The 21,867-nt window shown below is 42.9% G+C and overlaps 1 protein-coding gene across 1 annotated transcript in view; it reads left to right on the top strand.

The window, feature by feature from the left end:
- Window positions 1–21,867, top strand: part of LOC110493301 (metabotropic glutamate receptor 7) — a 358,957-nt gene that overhangs the window by 263,470 nt on the left and 73,620 nt on the right. The window contains exons 8-9 of the mRNA XM_036950952.2: window positions 13,860–14,062; window positions 14,349–15,081. Coding sequence (XP_036806847.2) covers window positions 13,860–14,062; window positions 14,349–15,081 — 936 coding nt within the window. The remainder of the gene's footprint in view (window positions 1–13,859; window positions 14,063–14,348; window positions 15,082–21,867) is intronic.

The following is a 21,867-nucleotide window of genomic DNA, read 5'->3' as shown; positions in this document are numbered from 1 at the left end:
CTGCATATACACACATTTCTTTTTTAGAGCCCAATTCATCCAATTTTACCATATTCTAGCCGGGATAAGTCTTTCAAATCTCCCTGCACATGTCGGCAAGTGTAAGAGTGGGAGTAGACTGGGGCGGATGTGGGTGGACGCCTATTTTTAGTAAATCCATTGAATATACACCAACACTGAGAATATCCATTAATCCTTTGTTTTAGTCCTAAGAAACATTATAAGACTAATAAAATGTATTTTCAAAAGAATAGAATGGCATATTTTTTAGTTTACTGGTCTGTGCATCCTAGATGGCTGTGCCATGCATATGAAATCAATAGTTGTTTTGACAAGACACATTGTTAGGCTGACCCGATTTGAGTCAACACACGTTATAGAATTATAGCTAATTACATAAAATACAAATAATATTTTTCTCACGCAACGTGCCTCATGTCAAAGTGTGGAATCGCTGTCATATATATAAAAAAAGTTATATTTCAAAAACAGAGCCCAAGGCAAGGCCAATTATATATTTTTTATCCAGGTTTCTTCTCTTTCAAGCCCTCACTCTGCTTTGTTAGGGAGCAGGCATAGATTGTCATACCTTCACTCTGCTTTGTTAGGGAGCAGGCATAGATTGTCATACCTTCACTCTGCTTTGTTTGGGAGCAGGTGTAAAGTGTCATACCTTCACTCTGCTTTGTTAGGGATCAGGCATAGATTGTCATACCTTCACTCTGCTTTGTAAGGGAGCAGGCATAGATTGTCATACCTTCACCCTGCTTTGTAAGGGAGCAGGCATATATTGTCATACCTTCACTCTGCTTTGTAAGGGAGCAAGCATATATTGTTATACCTTCACTCTGCTTTGTAAGGGAGCAGGCATAGATTGTCATACCTTCACTCTGCTTTGTTAGGGAGCAGGCATAGATTGTCATACCTTCACTCTGCTTTGTAAGGGAGCAGGCATATATTGTCATAGCTTCACTCTGCTTTGTAAGGGAGCAGGCATATATTGTTATACTTTCACTCTGCTTTGTTAGGGAGCAGGCATAGATTGTCATACCTTCACTCTACTTTGTTAGTCAGCAGGCGTAAAGGGTCATACATTGAGAGTATTTTCATCATGATACCAATAGAAAATCTACCCGCAACTAGCTCTCTCTCACAGCCAGAATTAGACATTCATCCACGTTTTTTCAAACTTCACATTTCAAAGTCTTTCCAAACATTAAGACAAAATAATCTAAAATAACATTCTAACGCTGGATACGACCTTACAACCTTTGGAATCAGAGGCACTCACTGGACCCCTATGATGGACACATGCCTCTCCCTAATATCAATTTTCCTTGTCCATTACTGTCCTGGTTAGTGATTATTATCTTATTTCACTGTAGAGCCTCTAGCCCTGCTCAATATGCCTTAACCAATCATTTAGTTCCACCTCCCACAAAAACGGTGACAACACCTGGTTAAAACGTCTCTAGAGACAATATCTCTCATCATTACTCAATGCCTAGGTTTACAACCAATGTACTAAAATCCTACCATACCTTTGTCTGTACATTATCCCTTTAACCTAGTCTACCGTGCCCAGAAACCTGCTCCTTTTCTCTCTGTTCCGAACGTACTAGACGACCAGTTCTGTTAGCCTTTAGCCGTACCCTTATCCTACTCCTCCTCTGTTCATCTGGTGATGTAAAGGTTAATCCAGGCCCTGCAGTGCCTAGCTCCACACCTATTCCCCAGGCGCTCTCTTTTGATGACTTCTGTAACCGTAAAAACCAAGATCTCAGCAATTACTGCTTTATTGCCTGCATCCGTAATGGGTCTGCTGTCAAACGACCACCCCTCATCACTGTATAACGCTCCCTAAAACAATTCAGCGAGCAGGCCTTTCTAATCAACCTAGCCAGTGTATCCTGGAAGGATATTGATCTCATTCCATCAGTAGAGGATGCCTGGTTATTCTTTAAAAATGCCTTCCTCACCATCTTAAATAAGCGTGCCCCATTCAAAAAATGTAGAACCAGGAACAGATATAGTCTTTGGTTCTCTCCAGACCTGACTGCCCTTGACCAGCACCAAAACATCCTGTGGCGTTCTGCATTAGCATCGAATAGTCCCCGTGATATGCAATTTTTCAGGGAAGTTAGGAACCAATATACAAAGGCAGTTAGGAAAGCTAAGGCTAGCTTTTTCAAGCAGAAATGTTCATCCTGTAGCACAAACTCAAAAAGGTTCTGGGACACTGTAAAGTCCATGGAGAATAAGAACACCTCCTCTCAGGTGCCCACTGCACTGAGGCTAGGAAACACTGTCACCACTGATAAATCCACTATAATTGAGAATTTCAATAAGCATTTATCTACAGCTAGCCATGCTTTCCACCTGGCTACCCCTACCCCGATCAACAGCCCTGCAGCCCCCACAGCAACTCACCCAAGCCTCCCCATTTCTCCTTCACCCAAATCCAGATAGCTGATGTTCTGAAAGAGCTGCAAAATCTGGACCACGACAAATCAGCCATGCTAGACAATCTGGACCCTTTCTTTCAAAAATGATCTTCCGAAATTGTTGCAACCCCTATTACTAGCCTGTTCAACCTCTCTTTCGTATCGTCTGAGATTCCCAAAGATTGGAAAGCTGCCACGGTCATCCCCCTCTTCAAAAGGGGGAGACACTCTAGAAACAAACTGCTATAGACCTATATCTATTCTACCCTGCCTTTCTAACGTTTTCGAAAGCCAAGTTAACAGATTACCGAGCATTTCGAATCCCACCGTACCTTCTCAACTATGCAATCTGGTTTCCGAGCTGGTCATGGTTGCACGCTCAAGGTCCTAAACGATATCATAACCGCTATCGACAAGAGACAATACTATTCATCGACCTGGCCAAGGCTTTCGACTCTGTCAATCACCACATACTTATCGACAGACTCAACAGATTTGGTTTCTCAAAGGATTGCTCAAATGATTGTGTCAAATCGGAGGGCCTGTTGTCCGGACCTCTGGCAGTCTCTATGGCGGTAACACAGGGTTCAATTCTCAGGCCGACTCTCTTCTTTGTATACATTAATGATGTCGCTCTTGCTGCTGGTGATTCTCTGATCCACCTCTACGCAGATAACACCATTCTGTATACCTCTGGCCCTTCTTTGGAGACTGTGTTATTAACTAACCTCCAGACTAACCTGCCCGCCCATCCAGCATCTCTACTCTGGATGGTTCTGACTTAAAATATGTAACTACAAATACCCAAGTGTCTGGTTAGACTGTAAACTCTCCTTCCAGACTCACATTAAGCATCTCCAATCCAAAATTAAATCTAGAATTGGCTTTCTATTTCGCAACAAAGCATCACTCGTGCTGCCAAACATACCCTCGTAAAACTGACCATCCTACCGATCCTCAATTTTGGCGATGTAATTTACAAAATAGCCTCCAACACTCTACTCAACAAATTGGATGCAGTCTATCACAGTGTCATTTGTTTTGCTACCAAAGCCCCATATACCACCCACCCCTGCGACCTGTACGCTCTCGTTGGCTGGCCCTCGCTTCATATTTGTCACCCATTCCACTGGCTCCAGGTCATCTACAAGTCTCTGCTAGGTAAAGCCCCGCCTTATCTCAGCTCACTGGTCACCATAGCAGCACCCACCCGTAGAACGCACTCCAGCAGGTATATCTCACTAGTCACCCCCAAAGCCAATTTCTCCTTTGGCCGCCTTTCCTTCCAGTTCTCTGCTGCCAATGACTGGAACGAACTGCAAAAATCACTGAAGCTGGAGACTCATATCTCCCTCCCTAGCTTTAAGCACCAGCTGTCAGAGCAGCTCACAGATCACTGCCCATCTGTAAATAGCCTATTCAACTACGTCATCCCCATACTGTATTTATTTTTTTGTCTTGCACCTTTGCACCCCAGTATCTCTACTTGCACATTCCTATTCTGCACATCTACCATTCCAGTGTTTAATTACTATATTGCAATTACTTCGCCACCATGACCTATTTATTGCCTTACTTTACTTATCCTACCTCATTTGCACACACAGTATATATACTTTTTCTACTGTATTATTCACTGTGTTTGTTTATTCCATGTGTAACTCTGTGTTGTTGTATGTGTCGAAATGCTTTGCTTTATTTTGGCCAGGTCGCGGTTGTAAATGAGAACTTGTTACCTGGTTAATTAAAGGTGAAATATAATTTTTTAATTAAAAAATCATTGCATAGTGCAGAAAATACACGAGAGTTCAGGCGCCTTGCTTTAACAAAGTTTTCACTGTAGTGTCCAAAACGTCTTTCATGCTGTCAGGCATTCTCTTGGCGGCAAGAGCCTCTCGGTGGATGCTGCAGTGTACCCAGGTATCGTCGGGAGCTACTGCTTGCACACGCGTTACCACTCCACTACGTCTCCCTGTCATGGTTTTTGCACCATCAGTACAGAAACCAACATGAGCAGCAGCTACATTTGGCTCCATACAGACCGTTAGTGGAATTCCCGTGAGAGTGTAACGGTTAATGTGATTGGATGATAATTATTTGACTAGGCATCCTGTATTTGACATTGTGTTGTTTTTTCGCTGAATAATAGATGGTTTAATTTATTTTTGGCAGTGAAACAAGGCTACTCACGTGAGAAAAAAATATCACCCAAATGTATAGCCCCATTGGAAAATACAAATGGAATGTTTGCAAATCATCAAATCAAATTTATTTACAGTGCCTTGCGAATGTATTCGGCCCCCTTGAACTTTGCGACCTTTTGCCACATTTCAGGCTTCAAACATAAAGATATAAAACTGTATTTTTTTGTGAAGAATCAACAACAAGTGGGACACAATCATGAAGTGGAACGACATTTATTGGATATTGCAAACTTTTTTAACCGAATACTTTCGCAAGGCACTGTATATAGCCCATCGTACATCAGCTGATATCTCAAAGTGCTGTACAGAAACCCAGCCTAAAACCCCAAACAGCAAGCAATGCAGGTGTAGAAGCACGGTGGCTAGGAAAAACTCCCTAGAAAGGCCAAAACCTAGGAAGAAACCTGCAATGCAGGTGTAGAAGCATGTGAAAATGTGAAGAAAAAAAATAATTGGTAAAAGACAAGGCTATGAATACGTTCTGAAAGGCACAGTATCTCTCCTTATCCCTTCTTTGAGGGAATATTCTTGATTCTTTAGTTGATTTACGTCACCCAGAGAGAGTATATCCACTTGCTCAACCAATCATGATGGTCTAGTGATTGTTTTATTAATTTACATTTCGATGAAATACTGCTGGAATAAAATAGAGCCATGTTATTGTTTGTTTTTATCACCACTTATTGTGAAAGATGAAAGATATATATATATATATATATATGATATAGAGATATATAACACTCAATCATCCTTTCATACTGCTTGATATCAGTCCATCCATTTGAAATCTATCATTATGTCCATTGGTTAATGAAGCTAACAACGTAAAAATATCCCTTAACAATCATGAACGTTACCAGAAAAAGGCTAGATTAAGACATTTAAAATGTATTTACTTGGATAAAGTTGTTTGCAGTTAGCCAGTTAGGAAATAATGTGTGGATAGGCTAAAACTGTGATGCCAATGCAGAGTAATGATTTATGAGAACTTTGATCATGAACAATATATAATTCAGTTCTAAACTGTTATTTTGGATTGTTTTACTCCTAACCAGGGATGGAAACTAAGGATTATGGGCACTGGCCAGCCTGACTAGTAGACCTCATTTAAAAAAAATATGTATCATGCAATATTTGAAAAGACAAAATGTCACTAGCCATCAGTGTCGTGTGTTCATGGAAGCCACGCTTCCACAAACATGGTTGGCAAGGGGAAATCACCAAGAAAATAGATAATAACATGAAAAACAGAGGCAAAATATTTTGTCTGTTTTTCATAAATGTCCTACAATTTGCAGGAAGCTGAATGTATCTCACCAGAGAAAGTATCCAAGTGAACTAAACAGCTGCCTATGCTGTCTGGTCAAAAAAAAGAGTATGACATTGTTGCTGCCCGTAGCATTGAATGCAAAGGAAGCCAGCGAGCATTTGGCCTCTCTTGATAAAACAAATATAAAATAATAGCTGTGAATGGTCCTGGCGGACCAAAAAAAAGTACAAAGGGAAGCCAGTTTGGATTTGGCTTCACACCAATCACATCACATGCCAAACGTCATTGACAGAAAACTTGAATTGTTGCATCTAATTGTGTTGTTGTCCTCCAGTGGCTGGCTAGCTAGCTAACATTGTCCCTTTACTAAATTAGTCGTGGATGGAGATAGGGATTTGGACTTTAAATCTGTAACGGCTTTCCTCCTCTTCGTCTGAGGAGGAGTAAGGATCGGACCAAAGCGCAACGTGGTAAGTGTTCATGATGATTTTTAATTCAAACTCAGAACACTAAACAGAAAATGACAACATGAATTTTCAAAACCGAAACAGTACCGTGTGGTTAAAACACTCACACGGAAAACAAACACCCACAAACCAAAAGGCTACCCAAGTATGATTCTCAGAGTCAACTAACGACACCTGCCTCTGATTGAGAACCATACTAGGCCGAACACAGAAACCAACAGACTGCCCACCCCAACTCATGCCCTGACCATTCTAAAACAATGAATAAAATAACAGAACTATGGTCAGAACGTGACAAAATCAAATCAAATTGTATTAGTCACATGCGCCGAATACAACAGGTATTTCACCTTACAGTGAAATGTTCAATTACGAGCCCCTAACCAACAATGCAGTTTAAAAATACAGATAAGAATAAGAAATAAAAGTATCAAGTAATTAAAGAGCAGCAACAAAATAACAATAGAGAGACTATATACAGGGGGGTACCTGTACAGAGTCAATGTGTGGGGACACCGGTTAGTTGAGGTTATATGTACATGTAGGTAGAGTTATTAAAGTGACTATACATAGATGATAACAACAGAGAGTAGCAGTTGTGTAAAAGAGGGTGGGGGGGGGAACAATGCAAATAGTCTGGGTAGCCATTTGATTAGATGTTCAAGAGTCTTCGGGGTAGAAGCTGTTTAGAAGCCTCTTGGACCTAGACTTGGCGCTCCGGTACCGCCTGCCATGCGGTATCAGAGAGAACAGTCTATGACTGGGGTGGCTGGAGTCTGACAATTTTTTGGGTCTTCCCCTGACACCGCCTGGTATAGAGGTCCTTGATGGCAGGAAGCTTGGCCCCAGTGATGTACTGGGCCGTACGCACTACCCTCTGTAGTTTCTTGCGGTCGGAGGCTGAGCAGTTGCCATACCAGGCAGTGATGCAACCGGTCAGGATGCTCTCGATGGTGCATGTGTAGAACCTTTTGAGGATCTGAGGACCCAGATCCTATTACATTTTTCGTACTGGTCAATGATTATTATAACGGTGATTCTGAGTCAACCATAGCTTAAATAAATATTACAAAAATAATAATAATACATTTATAAAAATACATTGTGCCCCTGGCCTGAGAGAATGGAAGTTCAACATGTAGCTAGATGTAGTAACGTTAGGGTAATGTTAACTACCTGGTGCACCGTTACCCATGAAAGGACATTTGGCTAGCGAATAAGCGATTTAGCCAGGCAGCCTAGGACAACAAAAAAATAAGAGTCATAAATAATTTAGTCAACAGGAAAAGGAGGATGGCATTGGCTTTTCTCTACAAGTAGGGTGAGTCAACATGTTGTTCTACTTGCACGAACCCCCCCACACACACACCAGTACCATGGACAGCCACATCATATTCAGATGACATTGATTGGACTAAATAATTTTTGTTATCTGTGGTTGTCACTGTGTTAGACTAAGCATAGATGAGCCTCACAGTGGAGGTGTCATAATACCCACACAACCTAGCAGTCAAACAGGGAAATGGTTCTAATTGTTTTTTTTTTTCCACCACTCATTTTCCCATTTTGAAATAAGAATAAGGGCTGTGTTTTGTGAAGTCTTACCCTGGTGTGTGACATTTTGATAAAATATATCTCTTAAACAAGGTGACTTTTATCAATAAATCGTCTACTGTGTGCTAACCTCTCCAAAAGAGGCAGGAAGGGTTTGGGGGGGGGGGGGGGGGGTGCGAATTGTCTGGGCAGCCATTTGATTAGCTGTTCAGGAGTCTTTTTGGCTTGGGGGTAGAAGCTGTTAAGAAACCTTTTGGACCTCGACTTGGCACTCTGGTATTATGACTCATACTGTGGTACTCTATGGTGGTGGAATAGTGGAGGAAGCACCTGTTTTCTTTGTGACTTGCGGTAACTCTGCATGGTTCTAAATCAGTAGCTGTTTAGTAGTCTGAAAATGCCGGAAACATTAACCTTATTTGACCATGCTATAGGCCATGATACAGTGCCTTGCAAAAGTATTCATCCCCCTTGGCATTTTTTCTATGTTGTTGGGTTACAACCTGTAATTTAAATGGATTTTTATTTGGATTACATTTACATACACAAAATAGTCCAAATTGGTGAAGTGAAATTAAAAAAAATTACTAAAAAAATTGGTGAGTGCATATGTATTCACCCCCTTTGCTGTGAAGCCCCTAAATAAGATCTGGTGTAACCAATTACCTTCAGAGGTAACATAATTAGTTAGATTGCACACAGGTGGACTTTATTTAAGTGTCACATGATCTCAGTATATATACACATGTTCTGAAAGGCCCCAGAGTCTGCAACACCACTAAGCAAGAGGCACCACCAAGCAAGAAGCACTATGAAGACCAAGGAGCTCTCCAAACAGGTCAGGGACAAAGTTGTGTAGAAGTACAGATCAGGGTTGGGTTATACAAAAATATCTGAAACTTTGAACATCCCACTGAGCTCCATTAAATCCATTATTAAAAAAATGGAAAGAATATGGCACCACAACAAACCTGCCAAGTGAGGGCCGCCCACCAAAACTCACAGACCAGGCAATGAGGGCATTAATCAGAGAGGCAACAAAGAGACCAAAGATAAACCTGAAGGAGCTGCAAAGCTCCACAGCGGAGATTGGAGAATCTGTCCATAGGACCACTTTAAGCCGTACACTCCACAGAGCTGGGCTTTACGGAAGAGTGGCCAGAAAAAAAGCCATTGCTTAAATGAAAAAATGAGCAAACACGTTTGGTGTTCGCCAAAACGTATTTGGGAGACTCCCCAAACATATGGAAGAAGGTATTCTGGTCAGATGAGACTAAATTGAGGTCTTTGGCCACCAAGGAAAACGCTTTGTCTGGCGCAAACCCAACACCTCTCATCACCCCGCCAACTTCAAACATACACTCTGACCTGTTCAATGAGTCAAACTGATTAAAGAATCCCGCAGTACCAAAAACACCCTCTCTCTCTCACTCACACACTCACACACTAATTTAATAGTAATTTCATAGGATTTTTCAACTCACCTGGGAATTATTTGTAAACCATGTTTAACTTTTTCACTCTCTGTATTTCACCTTGTGCAAATAAATGAAACTAATTAGAATCTATAGATCAGCTTGAGGTGAAACAGTCTCCAGCTAAACCCACCTCTGTTCTCTCTGTAGATCAGCTTGAGGTGAAACAGTCTCCAGCTAAACCCACCTCTGTTCTCTCTGTAGATCAGCTTGAGGTGAAACAGTCTCCAGCTAAACCCACCTCTGTTCTCTCTGTAGATCAGCTTGAGGTGAAACAGTCTCCAGGTAAACCCACCTCTGTTCTCTCTGTAGAGCAGCTTGAGGTGAAACAGTCTCCAGCTAAACCCACCTCTGTTCTCTCTGTAGAGCAGCTTGAGGTGAAACAGTCTCCAGCTAAACCCACCTCTTCTCTCTATAGATCAGCTTGAGGTGAAACAGTCTCCAGCTAAACCCACCTCTTCTCTCTGTAGAGCAGCTTGAGGTGAAACAGTCTACTGTGTACTAAACCCACCACCACCTTGAAATACACCCTCAGGTACACCTCCAATTGACTCAAAGGATGTCAATTAGCCTATTAGAAGCTTCTAAAGCCATGACATCATCTTCTGGAATTTCCCAAGCTGTTTAAAAGCACAGTCAACTTAGTGTATGTAAATTTCTGACCCACTGGAATTGTGATACAGTGAATTATAAGTGAAATCATCTGTCTGTAAACAATTGTTGGAAAAATGACTTGTGTCGTGCACAAAGTAGATGTCCTAACCGACTTGCAAAAACTATAATTTGTTAATAAGAAATTTGTAGAGAGGTTGAAATACACTTAGGTTGGAGTCATTACAAATTGTGTGTAAACTTTTGACTACAACTGTAATATTAACAGACATGGTTATATTTACCTGTAGAATGGGTAAACCTGTGGCTAACATTGCTGCGGTGGGTGACTTTCAGTCTGTTCTGCCCTCTTCACCTCGATCACTGCTACCTGTTCAACCTGCTTAACCTGCTCGTCCTGCTTAACCTGCTTAACCTGCTCAACCTGTTCAACCTGCTCTTCCTGTTCAACCTGTTCAACCTGCTCTTCCTGTTCAACCTGCTTAACCTGCTCATCCTGTTCAACCTGCTTAACCTGCTCATCCTGCTCAACCTGCTTAACCTGCTCATCCTGCTCAACCTGTTCATCCTGTTCAACCTGTTCATCCTGTTCAACCTGTTCAACCTGTTCAACCTGTTCAACCTGTTCATCCTGTTCATCCTGTTCATCCTGTTCAACCTGTTCATCCTGTTCAACCTGTTCAACCTGTTCATCCTGTTCAACCTGTTCATCCTGTTCAACCTGCTCAACCTGCTTAACCTGCTTAACCTGCTAGTCCTGTTCAACCTGCTTAACCTGCTTAACCTGCTAGTCCTGTTCAACCTGCTCAACCTGCTTAACCTGCTTAACCTGCTAGTCCTGTTCAACCTGCTCAACCTGCTTAACCTGTTCAACCTGTTCATCCTGTTCAACCTGTTCAACCTGTTCATCCTGTTCATCCTGTTCAACCTGTTCATCCTGTTCAACCTGCTCAACCTGCTTAACCTGTTCAACCTGTTCATCCTGTTCAACCTGTTCAACCTGCTAGTCCTGTTCAACCTGCTTAACCTGCTAGTCCTGTTCAACCTGTTCATCCTGTTCATCCTGTTCAACCTGTTCATCCTGTTCAACCTGTTCATCCTGTTCAACCTGTTCAACCTGTTCATCCTGTTCAACCTGTTCAACCTGTTCATCCTGTTCAACCTGCTTAACCTGCTCGTCCTGTTCAACCTGTTCAACCTGCTCAACCTGCTTAACCTGCTTAACCTGCTAGTCCTGTTCAACCTGCTTAACCTGCTTAACCTGCTAGTCCTGTTCAACCTGCTTAACCTGCTTAACCTGCTAGTCCTGTTCAACCTGCTCAACCTGCTTAACCTGCTCAACCTGCTCAACCTGCTTAACCTGCTTAACCTGCTAGTCCTGCTCAACCTGCTTAACCTGCTAGTCCTGCTAGTCCTGCTCAACCTGCTCGTCCTGTTCAACCTGTTCAACCTGCTCAACCTGCTTAACCTGCTTAACCTGCTAGTCCTGTTCAACCTGCTTAACCTGCTTAACCTGCTAGTCCTGTTCAACCTGCTCAACCTGCTTAACCTGCTCAACCTGCTCAACCTGCTTAACCTGCTTAACCTGCTAGTCCTGCTCAACCTGCTTAACCTGCTAGTCCTGCTAGTCCTGCTCAACCTGCTCGTCCTGTTCAACCTGTTCAACCTGCTCAACCTGCTTAACCTGCTAGTCCTGCTAGTCCTGCTCAACCTGCTTAACCTGCTCGTCCTGTTCAACCTGTTCAACCTGCTCAACCTGCTTAACCTGCTAGTCCTGCTAGTCCTGCTCAACCTGCTTAACCTGCTCGTCCTGTTCAACCTGTTCAACCTGCTCAACCTGCTTAACCTGCTAGTCCTGCTAGTCCTGCTCAACCTGCTTAACCTGCTTAACCTGCTCAACCTGCTTAACCTGCTTAACCTGCTAGTCCTGTTCAACCTGCTCAACCTGCTTAACCTGCTCAACCTGCTTAACCTGCTTAACCTGCTAGTCCTGTTCAACCTGCTCAACCTGCTTAACCTGCTCGTCCTGTTCAACCTGCTTAACCTGCTCGTCCTGTTCAACCTGCTCAACCTGCTCGTCCTGTTCAACCTGCTTAACCTGCTCGTCCTGTTCAACCTGCTCAACCTGCTCGTCCTGTTCAACCTGCTCAACCTGTTCAACCTGCTCGTCCTGCTTAACCTGCTTAACCTGCTCAACCTGCTTAACCTGCTCGTCCTGCTCAGCCTGCTTAACCTGCTTTACCTGCTAGCTTAACCTGCTCAACCTGCTTAGTCCTGCTCAACCTGCTTAACCTGCTCATCCCGTTCAACCTGCTTAACCTGCTTAACCTGCTAGTCCTGTTCAACCTGCTTAACCTGCTTAACCTGCTAGTCCTGCTCAACCTGCTTAACCTGCTAGTTCTGCTAGTTCTGCTTAACCTGCTAGTCCTGCTCAACCTGCTTAACCTGCTCGTCCTGTTCAACCTGCTTAACCTGCTTAACCTGCTAGTCCTGCTCAACCTGCTTAACCTGCTAGTTCTGCTAGTTCTGCTTAACCTGCTAGTCCTGCTTAACCTGCTCGACCTGCTCAACCTGCTTAACCTGCTAGTCCTGCTTAACCTGCTTAACCTGCTCGTCCTGCTCAACCTGCTTAACCTGCTAGTCCTGCTCAACCTGCTCGACCTGCTTAACCTGCTCGTCCTGTTCAACCTGCTTAACCTGCTTAACCTGCTAGTTCTGCTAGTTCTGCTTAACCTGCTAGTCCTGCTTAACCTGCTCGACCTGCTTAACCTGCTCAACCTGCTTAACCTGCTAGTCCTGCTAGTCCTGCTCAACCTGCTTAACCTGCTTAACCTGCTTAACCTGCTCGTCCTGCTCAACCTGCTCAACCTGCTTAACCTGCTTAACCTGCTAGTCCTGCTCAACCTGCTTAACCTGCTTAACCTGCTTAACCTGCTCGTCCTGCTCAACCTGCTCAACCTGCTTAACCTGCTAGTCCTGCTCAACCTGCTTCACCTGCTTAACCTGCTAGTCCTGCTCAACCTGCTTCACCTGCTTAACCTGCTCAACCTGCTTAACCTGCTAGTCCTGCTCAACCTGCTTAACCCGCTAGTCCTGCTCAACCTGCTTCACCTGCTTAACCTGCTAGTCCTGCTCAACCTGCTTCACCTGCTTAACCTGCTCAACCTGCTTAACCTGCTAGTCCTGCTCAACCTGCTTAACCTGCTAGTCCTGCTCAACCTGCTTAACCTGCTAGTCCTGCTCAACCTGCTCAACCTGCTCAACCTGCTTAACCTGCTAGTCCTGCTTAACCTGCTCAATCTGCTCAACCTGCTTAACCTGCTCAACCTGCTTAACCTGCTCAACCTGCTCAGCCTGCTTAACCTGCTAGTCCTGTTCAACCTGCTTAACCTGCTTAACCTGCTAGTCCTGCTCAACCTGCTTAACCTGCTAGTCCTGCTCAACCTGCTCGCTTTTCTGCCTCTCTTGGAGGAAGTTGAGAATATCCATATTTGCTCTGAGTGACATGCTGAGTGATGACATTGACATCTAACCAGTGCTCTAGGGGTGGGGGAGGGATTAAGGGTCCACTGCATTGTGGGTCCACTGCACTGTGAAATCACAGCAGTCACTCCAGGGCTTCTTGCTGTGCCTGCTACTTCCTAGTGCAGGATATTGGATTGTTTATTTTTGTCTTAAAAATGTGTCAGTAAAACATAAATGTTACACGGCATGGTGGGGTTATGTAATCTCAAATCCGACTGGATAAAATCAAGTATAAAAGACTTGTTCTTAAAAAAAAGCAATTTTCATTGTTCTACTCCTGTCGAATCTGCATCCATCCTGTGTTCCAGATCGAGGATATGCAGTGGCCGGACGGACAGGCAGAGATCCCCAGCTCTGTGTGCAGTCAGCCCTGCAAGACAGGACAGAGGAAGAAGGCAGTGAAAGGCATGCCGTGTTGCTGGCACTGTGAACCCTGTGATGGCTACCAGTACCAGTATGATGAAACATCCTGCAAGCTGTGCTCCTACAGCATGATGCCCAACCCCAACAGGTGACAGACAGGAACACTGTAGACATAACTTTAAGACTTGCCAAAATTACACAAACGTTCCCAAAATTCCCAGGGATTTCTGGAAGACCTGGGAATATTGGGAAAGTTTCAGAAATTGTTCAACCCTAGATAATTCTATAACGTTTTTATGCTCTCCTTGATACAGTAGTATTATACAAAAAAAAGTTTTACAGTACAATACTGCTTGACGTCTTGTCGTCTGTAAGTGTATTTTCTAAATTGTCAAATTAAATTAAACTTAATAAATCAATCAATCTATTAAAAGGACTGCATGTCAGCCCATCCCCATCGTGAAGCTGGAGTGGCACTCCCCTTGGGCAGTGATCCCCGTCTTCCTCGCCATGCTGGGCATCATCGCCACCATCTTCGTCATGGCAACCTTCATCCGCTACAACGACACGCCCATTGTCCGTGCGTCGGGCCGTGAACTGAGCTATGTCCTCCTCACCGGGATCTTCCTCTGTTACATTATCACCTTCGTCATGATCGCCAAGCCTGACGTCGCCATATGCTCGTTCCGCCGGATCTTCCTGGGTCTGGGCATGTGCATCAGCTACGCCGCGTTACTCACCAAGACCAACCGGATCTACCGAATCTTCGAAGAAGGTAAGACGTCGGTGACGGCACCCAGGCTGATCAGCCCGACCTCTCAGCTGGCCATCACGTCTTCCCTAATTTCCGCTCAGCTATTGGGTGTGTTCGTCTGGTTCGGTGTGGATCCCCCTAACACCATCATCGACTACGACGAACAGAAAACATTCAACTCAGACCAGGCTAGAGGAGTGTTGAAATGTGACATCACGGATCTGCAGATTATATGCTCGCTGGGTTATAGCATCCTACTCATGGTCACGTGCACGGTGTACGCCATCAAGACGCGGGGCGTCCCGGAGAACTTTAACGAGGCCAAGCCCATTGGATTCACGATGTATACCACCTGTATCGTCTGGCTAGCCTTCATTCCCATCTTCTTTGGGACAGCTCAGTCTGCAGAAAAGGTAAGGTTGATTTCAGATTGCTTCCTATTTATTCATTATTATAATAATAAGTCTAGTCCTGGACTAAAAAACGTAATATTCTCCATTGAAAGTGTTTCTTTGTCCAAGACTAGGTTTAAGCTGTGTCTGGGTAACCAGCCAATTAAGTCATATTGGAGAACTTTCATTTTAGCACTGAGGGGAAGTTACCCGGTGGCAGATGGCATATTTGCTTGCACACTTTAACATTGGTTGCACCAATGTGCCAACCCACGACTTGGCAAATTAGACAAAACCTTTGATTTTATATATGACCGGTGACCCTATCTAAGCCATTAGACGGGACTTCCTACTTCACAGTAGGGCCATTATTGTTTTAGTATTTTTTTGCAGAAATGCCTTCTTGAACATGTTGCTTAAATTACAAACTTTTATGGGGTCATTAATAAATATGAATAAAAACATTTAAATGATGAGTTTTGCTAAGGAAAAAGCACTGAGCTATACAGGGAGAAAGACAGGATCCATCCTGGCTAGTCCTGATTGGCTGAGATAATGGAGTTGTTGGACATGCCGTGAGCATTAATGATTGGTCTGTGATGTCACAGGGTTCTTTCTATAATAGATTGGGGGGGAATTCCCTGGTCACTATATAGATCATCTTTGCAACCGCAGATATTTGGAAAGATATAGTTTTGTACAACTGGAGAAGTGTTGCTACAGCTCTAAAAAACATTGTTGCCCTGAATTTAGCGGACGACTTTCTGGAAGACATTGCCACGCTGACTCACACGCGTTGACGTGTGGTTGGGATGAGGTTTAAAAGACGGATGGGTCTAAGACTTAAGAATGATGAATCGGACGTAAATAACATCTTTCAAAGGGTATTTTATTGTCTCTTAACTAAAGCTAAAGCAAGTTTATCAACTTTTAAAGCAGCACGGCATAACCATATTTCCCTCAACTACAGTGGATAAGAAATTAACTTACATTTGCTATTAGCCTCAATAGAGACATTCAGACATATGGCATATTGCTGTTTGTGTCAGTTTTATCTCAAATTCCATGTCCAGGCCATGAACAGTCTGATGTTGCTATAATTGGTCTGTTTGCTAGCTAAAGGCAATCTAGACTCTCTTTAACCTCTGTAGCTATAAGAGGATCAGCTGTGGCTTATCCAAGGTTGTGTCCAAAACTTCCACCCCATTCCCTTTATAGTGCACTACTTTGAACCAGGGCACATAGTGCTTTTTGGGATACAGCTTGTGTCTGAAATTAATGAAATCATCAGAAATAATAAGCTATAATATGGCTAAAAAAAAAATGTACCATCGCCATGATGGTACATTTTTTTTTACTATTAATTGCTGGTGTAAGTTCATTTCTATATAAACCATGTTTGATTATCTGACTTTTTGTCATCATCGTGGTTGTTTGTCTTTCTTGACCACTGGCTGTGTTTTTTGTTCCTCTTGTCTTGCTAGTTGGCCTTAAAACCAATTACGTCTGAGGAAATGGAAAACTACAACACCTGGGTGTGTATGTGGAATACAGGTGTCGTGAAGCTGACTGCGAGATTGCCTTTTGTTCAATCCAATCACAGTGTAGTCAGAGATCCAGTTTAATTTAACCATCTGTTTTGTCAGTGGTACAATATATAATATTATTATCAGTGGTGGACTGGCCTTCTGGCATTTCGGGCAAATGTATTGCCTTACCTCTCTTATCCTACCTCATTTCCACATGCTGTATATAGATTTTTCTATTGTGTTATTGATTGTATGTTTGTTTATTTCCATGTGTAACTCTGTGTTGTTGTTTGTGTCGAACTGCTTTGCTTTATTCTTGGCCAGGTCACAGTTGTAAATGAGATCTTGTCCTCATCTAGACTACCTGGTTAAATAAAGGTGTTCTCAACTAGCCTACCTGGTTAAATAAAGGTGAAGTAAATAACCATTTTAAAAACAATATGCCAGATGGCCTAGTCCAGTTTTAACCTAGTGTGCCAGTTTAACTTGTTATTTTTTTTTTGCATAGAAATTATGACTTAAAAATACCAGAGCCAATTTCTGGTCTTAGACCGCCCCTGTTTTCCATTGTATTTAACATTTCCAACAATTATTTTGGTGTACAAACGACTTAAGTGCTCCCGAAAATAGGTGTTAGAAATGTACCCCGAAGCGCAACAGAAAAGGGTTCAGAAAATAAAACGATTGTGCCTTTACAAATTCCACCCGGCAAACCAAAAAAGGATTTGCAATGCAGCTGAAGGGCTGGCTGAGTCTAGTGAAAATGCATTTTGTTTTGTACAATAGGGTACTGTAACTAAACTACCTGCTTAATCTGTACCCGACTGGCACGCTGTATCATACACTGACTATACAACACATTAGATAGACCATGTGAATCCAGTTGAAGCTATGATCCCACTTCAATCGGTGTAGACGAAGGAGAGGAGACAGGTGCTAGAAGGATTTCTAAGCCTGGAGACATTTGAGACGTGGGTTGTTACACGTGTGCCATGCAGAAAGTGAATGGGCAAGACAAAAAAATTGTAAGTGTTTTTGGTAGTAGGTGCCAGGCGCACCGGTTTGTGTCAAGAACTACAAACAGCAGCATGGGGTTTATTTTCTCACACTCAGTTTCCTGTGTGTATCAAGAATGGTCTACCACCTCAATAAAGGACATCCAGCCAACTTCACACAACTGTGTCAACATGGTCCAGCATCCCTGTGGAATACTTTCCACACCTTGTACAGTCCATGCCCTGACAAATTGAGTCTGTTCTGAGGGCATAAGGGTGGAGGGGAGGGGAGGCAACTCAATATTAGGGAGGTGTTTGGTATACTCAGTGTAGTGCACTACACTTGACCAAGGCCCTGTGGGTTCTGGTCAAAAGTAGTGCACTATAAAAAGGAATAGGGTGTGATTTGGGAGCTGTATACTAAAGGTGATATGCAGCCCTGGGAAGAGAACAGAGAGGCTCATTAGGTCGACAGTTTCATATGTCCAGGGGAGCTGTGTGTTTGTGTGGAGTGTCTAAGCTTGTGTGTGTGTGCATATGTCTGTGTGTGTGCTGCCTCGTGCTGTGTGAAGGCCTGACGTCAGCAGCCAGGCAGAGCCTAGGCAGGCAGGCAAGCAGGCAAGCAGGCAAGCAGGCAGGCAAGCAGGCAGGCAGGCAGGCAAGCAGGCAGGCAGGCAGGCAGGCAGGCACCCCAGCCCCAGCAGAGTGGAATTGTAACACCCTGGCCTTTACTGCTTGTCATTACTTACCTGGCTGAGGTCGGGCAGAAATACTGATGACGATAGAGCAGTATTCACAAGGCCTGAAGAAAAGGGCTACCACACTCCCACCTCTCAACCCAGCTGTCAAATCGCCTCCAGCACACAGGCACTGTTGGGGCGAGTGACTGAGTGACAAGTCGTTATTTTTTTCTTTCTTGTGCTATTTTGCTATTTGCTTCACGACTCCTGCATGCTTTGTTGACTATATTTGTTTCCACACTCGGGACTCTGACTCTCTATTAGTTAGACAGACTTTACATAGATTTTTTTTGGGCCTCCCGTCCTATTCTAACCACCTTTTGCCAGCTTTAAAGGCATCTAAAATGTTACCCAGCCGAAGCCGTTCGGAAAAGTTGTGCTAACATTATGCTGAAATTTTGTGACGTTTTTGTTCATTTTTGTTCACCATCTACTCCCCCGTCGCCGGTTTACCAACCACCTGTCCTGGCAACCCATCATTATGCACACCTGGCAACCCATGTTTACGCACACCTGGCACCCATCATTACGCACACCTTGCAACCCATCTTTACGCACACCTGGCACCCATCATTACGCACACCTGGCAACCCATCATTACGCACACCTGGCAACCCATCATTACGCAAACCTGGCAACCCATCATTATGTACACCTGGCAACCCATCATTACGCACACCTGGCAACCCATCATTACTAACACCTGGCAACCCATTATTACTAACACCTGGCAACCCATCATTACGCAAACCTGGCAACCCATCATTATGTACACCTGGCAACCCATCATTACTAACACCTGGCAACCCATCATCATTAGGCACACTTGGCAACCCATCTTTACACACACCTGGCAACCCATCATTACGCACACATGGCAACCCATCATTACGCACACCTGGCATCCATTATTATGCACACCTGGCAACCCATCATCATTAGGCACACCTGGCAACCCATCTTTACACACACCTGGCAACCCATCATTACACACACATGGGAACCCATCATTACGCACACCTGGCATCCATTATTACGCACACCTGGCAACCCATCATTACGCACACCTGCAACCCATCATTATGCACACCTGCAACACTCATTACACACACCACGAACATTATGCACATCAATACCCATCATTCAGTGAAGTTTTTTTCAGCTGTTTGGGCACACAGATGTTTTTCTGGAGGCAAGCAGAAGTTCAGAACTGAAGTCAACGCCCCTTGGTCAAGAATTATTCAGTAAAGTATTTGTTGTCATTCAACAAGAGACAACTCATTTTCATGCACATTTGTTCATTGGGAAATAGTGCACCACCCTTCTTAGTTAGATGTAAAATTGTGTAACTAAGATGTCCTTGGCAAAAACTGCAACATCAATGACCGATTTCTTGAGTTATTTTAGATTAATCCAGACCTTTTTGAGGCTAAGACGCCTGGCTAATACGTCTCTAAATATTCCAACAGTTCTCTTGCCACTTTTTCCTCTGTCTTTTAAGGGAGTATGCTAGAGCACACTTGTTCGGTTTGTCTAGCCGATTTCAGCTAGGCTCCTCCCGAACTGAGTGGAGGGGAGTATTTTTGGGAGGTATGATATTTATGCCTTAGTGAATATAGGACCAAATACTTAACATTTTTGTTATTTTATAAACTCTGCCGTATAAGTTAATTTTTTTGGTCTCCTAAAAATGAGGGGACTATGTGCTCTAATTTCTAAATGGTTCACCCGATGTGGATAACAGTACCCTCAAATTAAAGCTGACAGTATGCACTTTAACCTCATAGACATTGCATCATTTAAAATTCAAAGTGCTGGAGTATAGAGCCAAATCAAGAACATATTGTCAAAGTCCAATACTTTTGGAGCTCACTGTATACAGTCAGGTCCATAATGATTTGTACCTTTTTATAAAGACATGCAAAACATACGGTATACAATAAATAATACAAATACTGAGATATATAATATGCACATTTTTGGGGGAGAATGATATTTTATACTAATACAATTGCTCAGAGAAAGAGATTGAGTTTTTACCAGTATTTTTTTATTTCTTGAAAAACAGGAGTAGAAATGATTGCCACCCTTGTTTTCAATACCCCGAGGATAACAACCATTTTCTAAAACGATTTACGAGATTAGAGAACACATTGGGAGGGATCCTTTGTCCACACACAAGTACATGTGTGACTTGCTCAATCAACACATTTTATAGTTTTATAGAATGCTGGATAAAGGAGAATGTTAGATCATGTTAGTCTCATTAGAAAGCTGTAACTCGCTTCAGTTTTTTTGAGAAAAACACAATCAATGTTTGCATTTACTTTTAAAGACAGTCATTTAATATAATTAAAAACAGCTATGTACTTAATACAAAACACAGTCTTTGAAATCCATTTTTTTATTTTACCTTTATTTAACCAGGCAAGTCAGTTAAGAACAAATTCTTATTTTCAATGACGGCCTAGGAACAGTGGGTTAACTGCCTGTTCAGGGGCAGAACGACAGATTTGTACCTTGTCAGCTCGGGGGTTTGAACTTGCAACCTTCCGGTTACTAGTCCAACGCTCTAACCACTAGGCTACCCTGCCGCCCCTCATTAACATGAGTGTTGTTATTTTTACTCATACACACACGCACGCACGCACGCACGCACACACACACACACACGACATATTCCAAAAATCCCAAAGAGAAAGGAATCCGAAAAACTAAACTTTGTTTCAACAAGTCAAAATACTTTTCTATTTATTCATCAGGTACCCTAAAATGTAATTAAACTATAATATTTCATACGGAAAGAGTATGTTCAATAGGAAAGCGATATTAGCAGGTGTTTGTCCACTTCGGCGCTCGCTCAAACACGGATTTCCAAACTGGTGTCGTCATACTAAAACTCATACTTCTTCTTCCTTATCCAAGTTACAAGCCTGAAACCTTGAACACAGACTACTGACATCTAGTGGAAGCCATAGGAATTACAATATGACCCTATGCTTTCCATTGTAAGAGCATGGGCTTTCAAAAAAATTAAAATTCTGGTTGGTTTTTCTTTGGATTTTCTCCTACCATATCAATTGTGTCTCATACATTATTATAACATTTCTACAAACTTCAAGGTGTTTTCTATCTGATGGTACCAATTATATGCTTATCCTGGCTTGTGGGCCTGAGAAACATGGAGTTTACTTTGGGCACATCGGTCAGGCGGAAATTGAAAAAAAAAGGACCCCTAGCCTGAAGAGGTTTTAATGCCTGTGGCAGGTCATTAGTGAAAATAGAAAATAGTAGGGCCTAGAGAGCTGCCATGCGGTACCCCACACTTTATATGTTTAACATTAGATAATCATCCATTAACGAAAGTCTCTAAGCAGAAAATAATATGAGAAATGTTAAAGAAAATCTGACCACACAAGCATCGTCTTTGGATCTGATTTGTGTGGTTATTACGTGAATAATTAGCTTTGATTAGAGCATTTTCCGCTCGTCCACTTGGCTTGAGCTGACGGACATTTGATACAAGTATAAGTATCAAGATTT

The sequence above is a fragment of the Oncorhynchus mykiss genome, chromosome 17 (assembly GCF_057628025.1).
Source record: "Oncorhynchus mykiss isolate SJ-2025 chromosome 17, ASM5762802v1, whole genome shotgun sequence".
In the NCBI taxonomy this organism is placed as follows: domain Eukaryota; kingdom Metazoa; phylum Chordata; class Actinopteri; order Salmoniformes; family Salmonidae; genus Oncorhynchus; species Oncorhynchus mykiss.
Note: the sequence above shows the minus strand (reverse complement) of the source record. Positions and strands in the feature narration are given on the sequence as shown.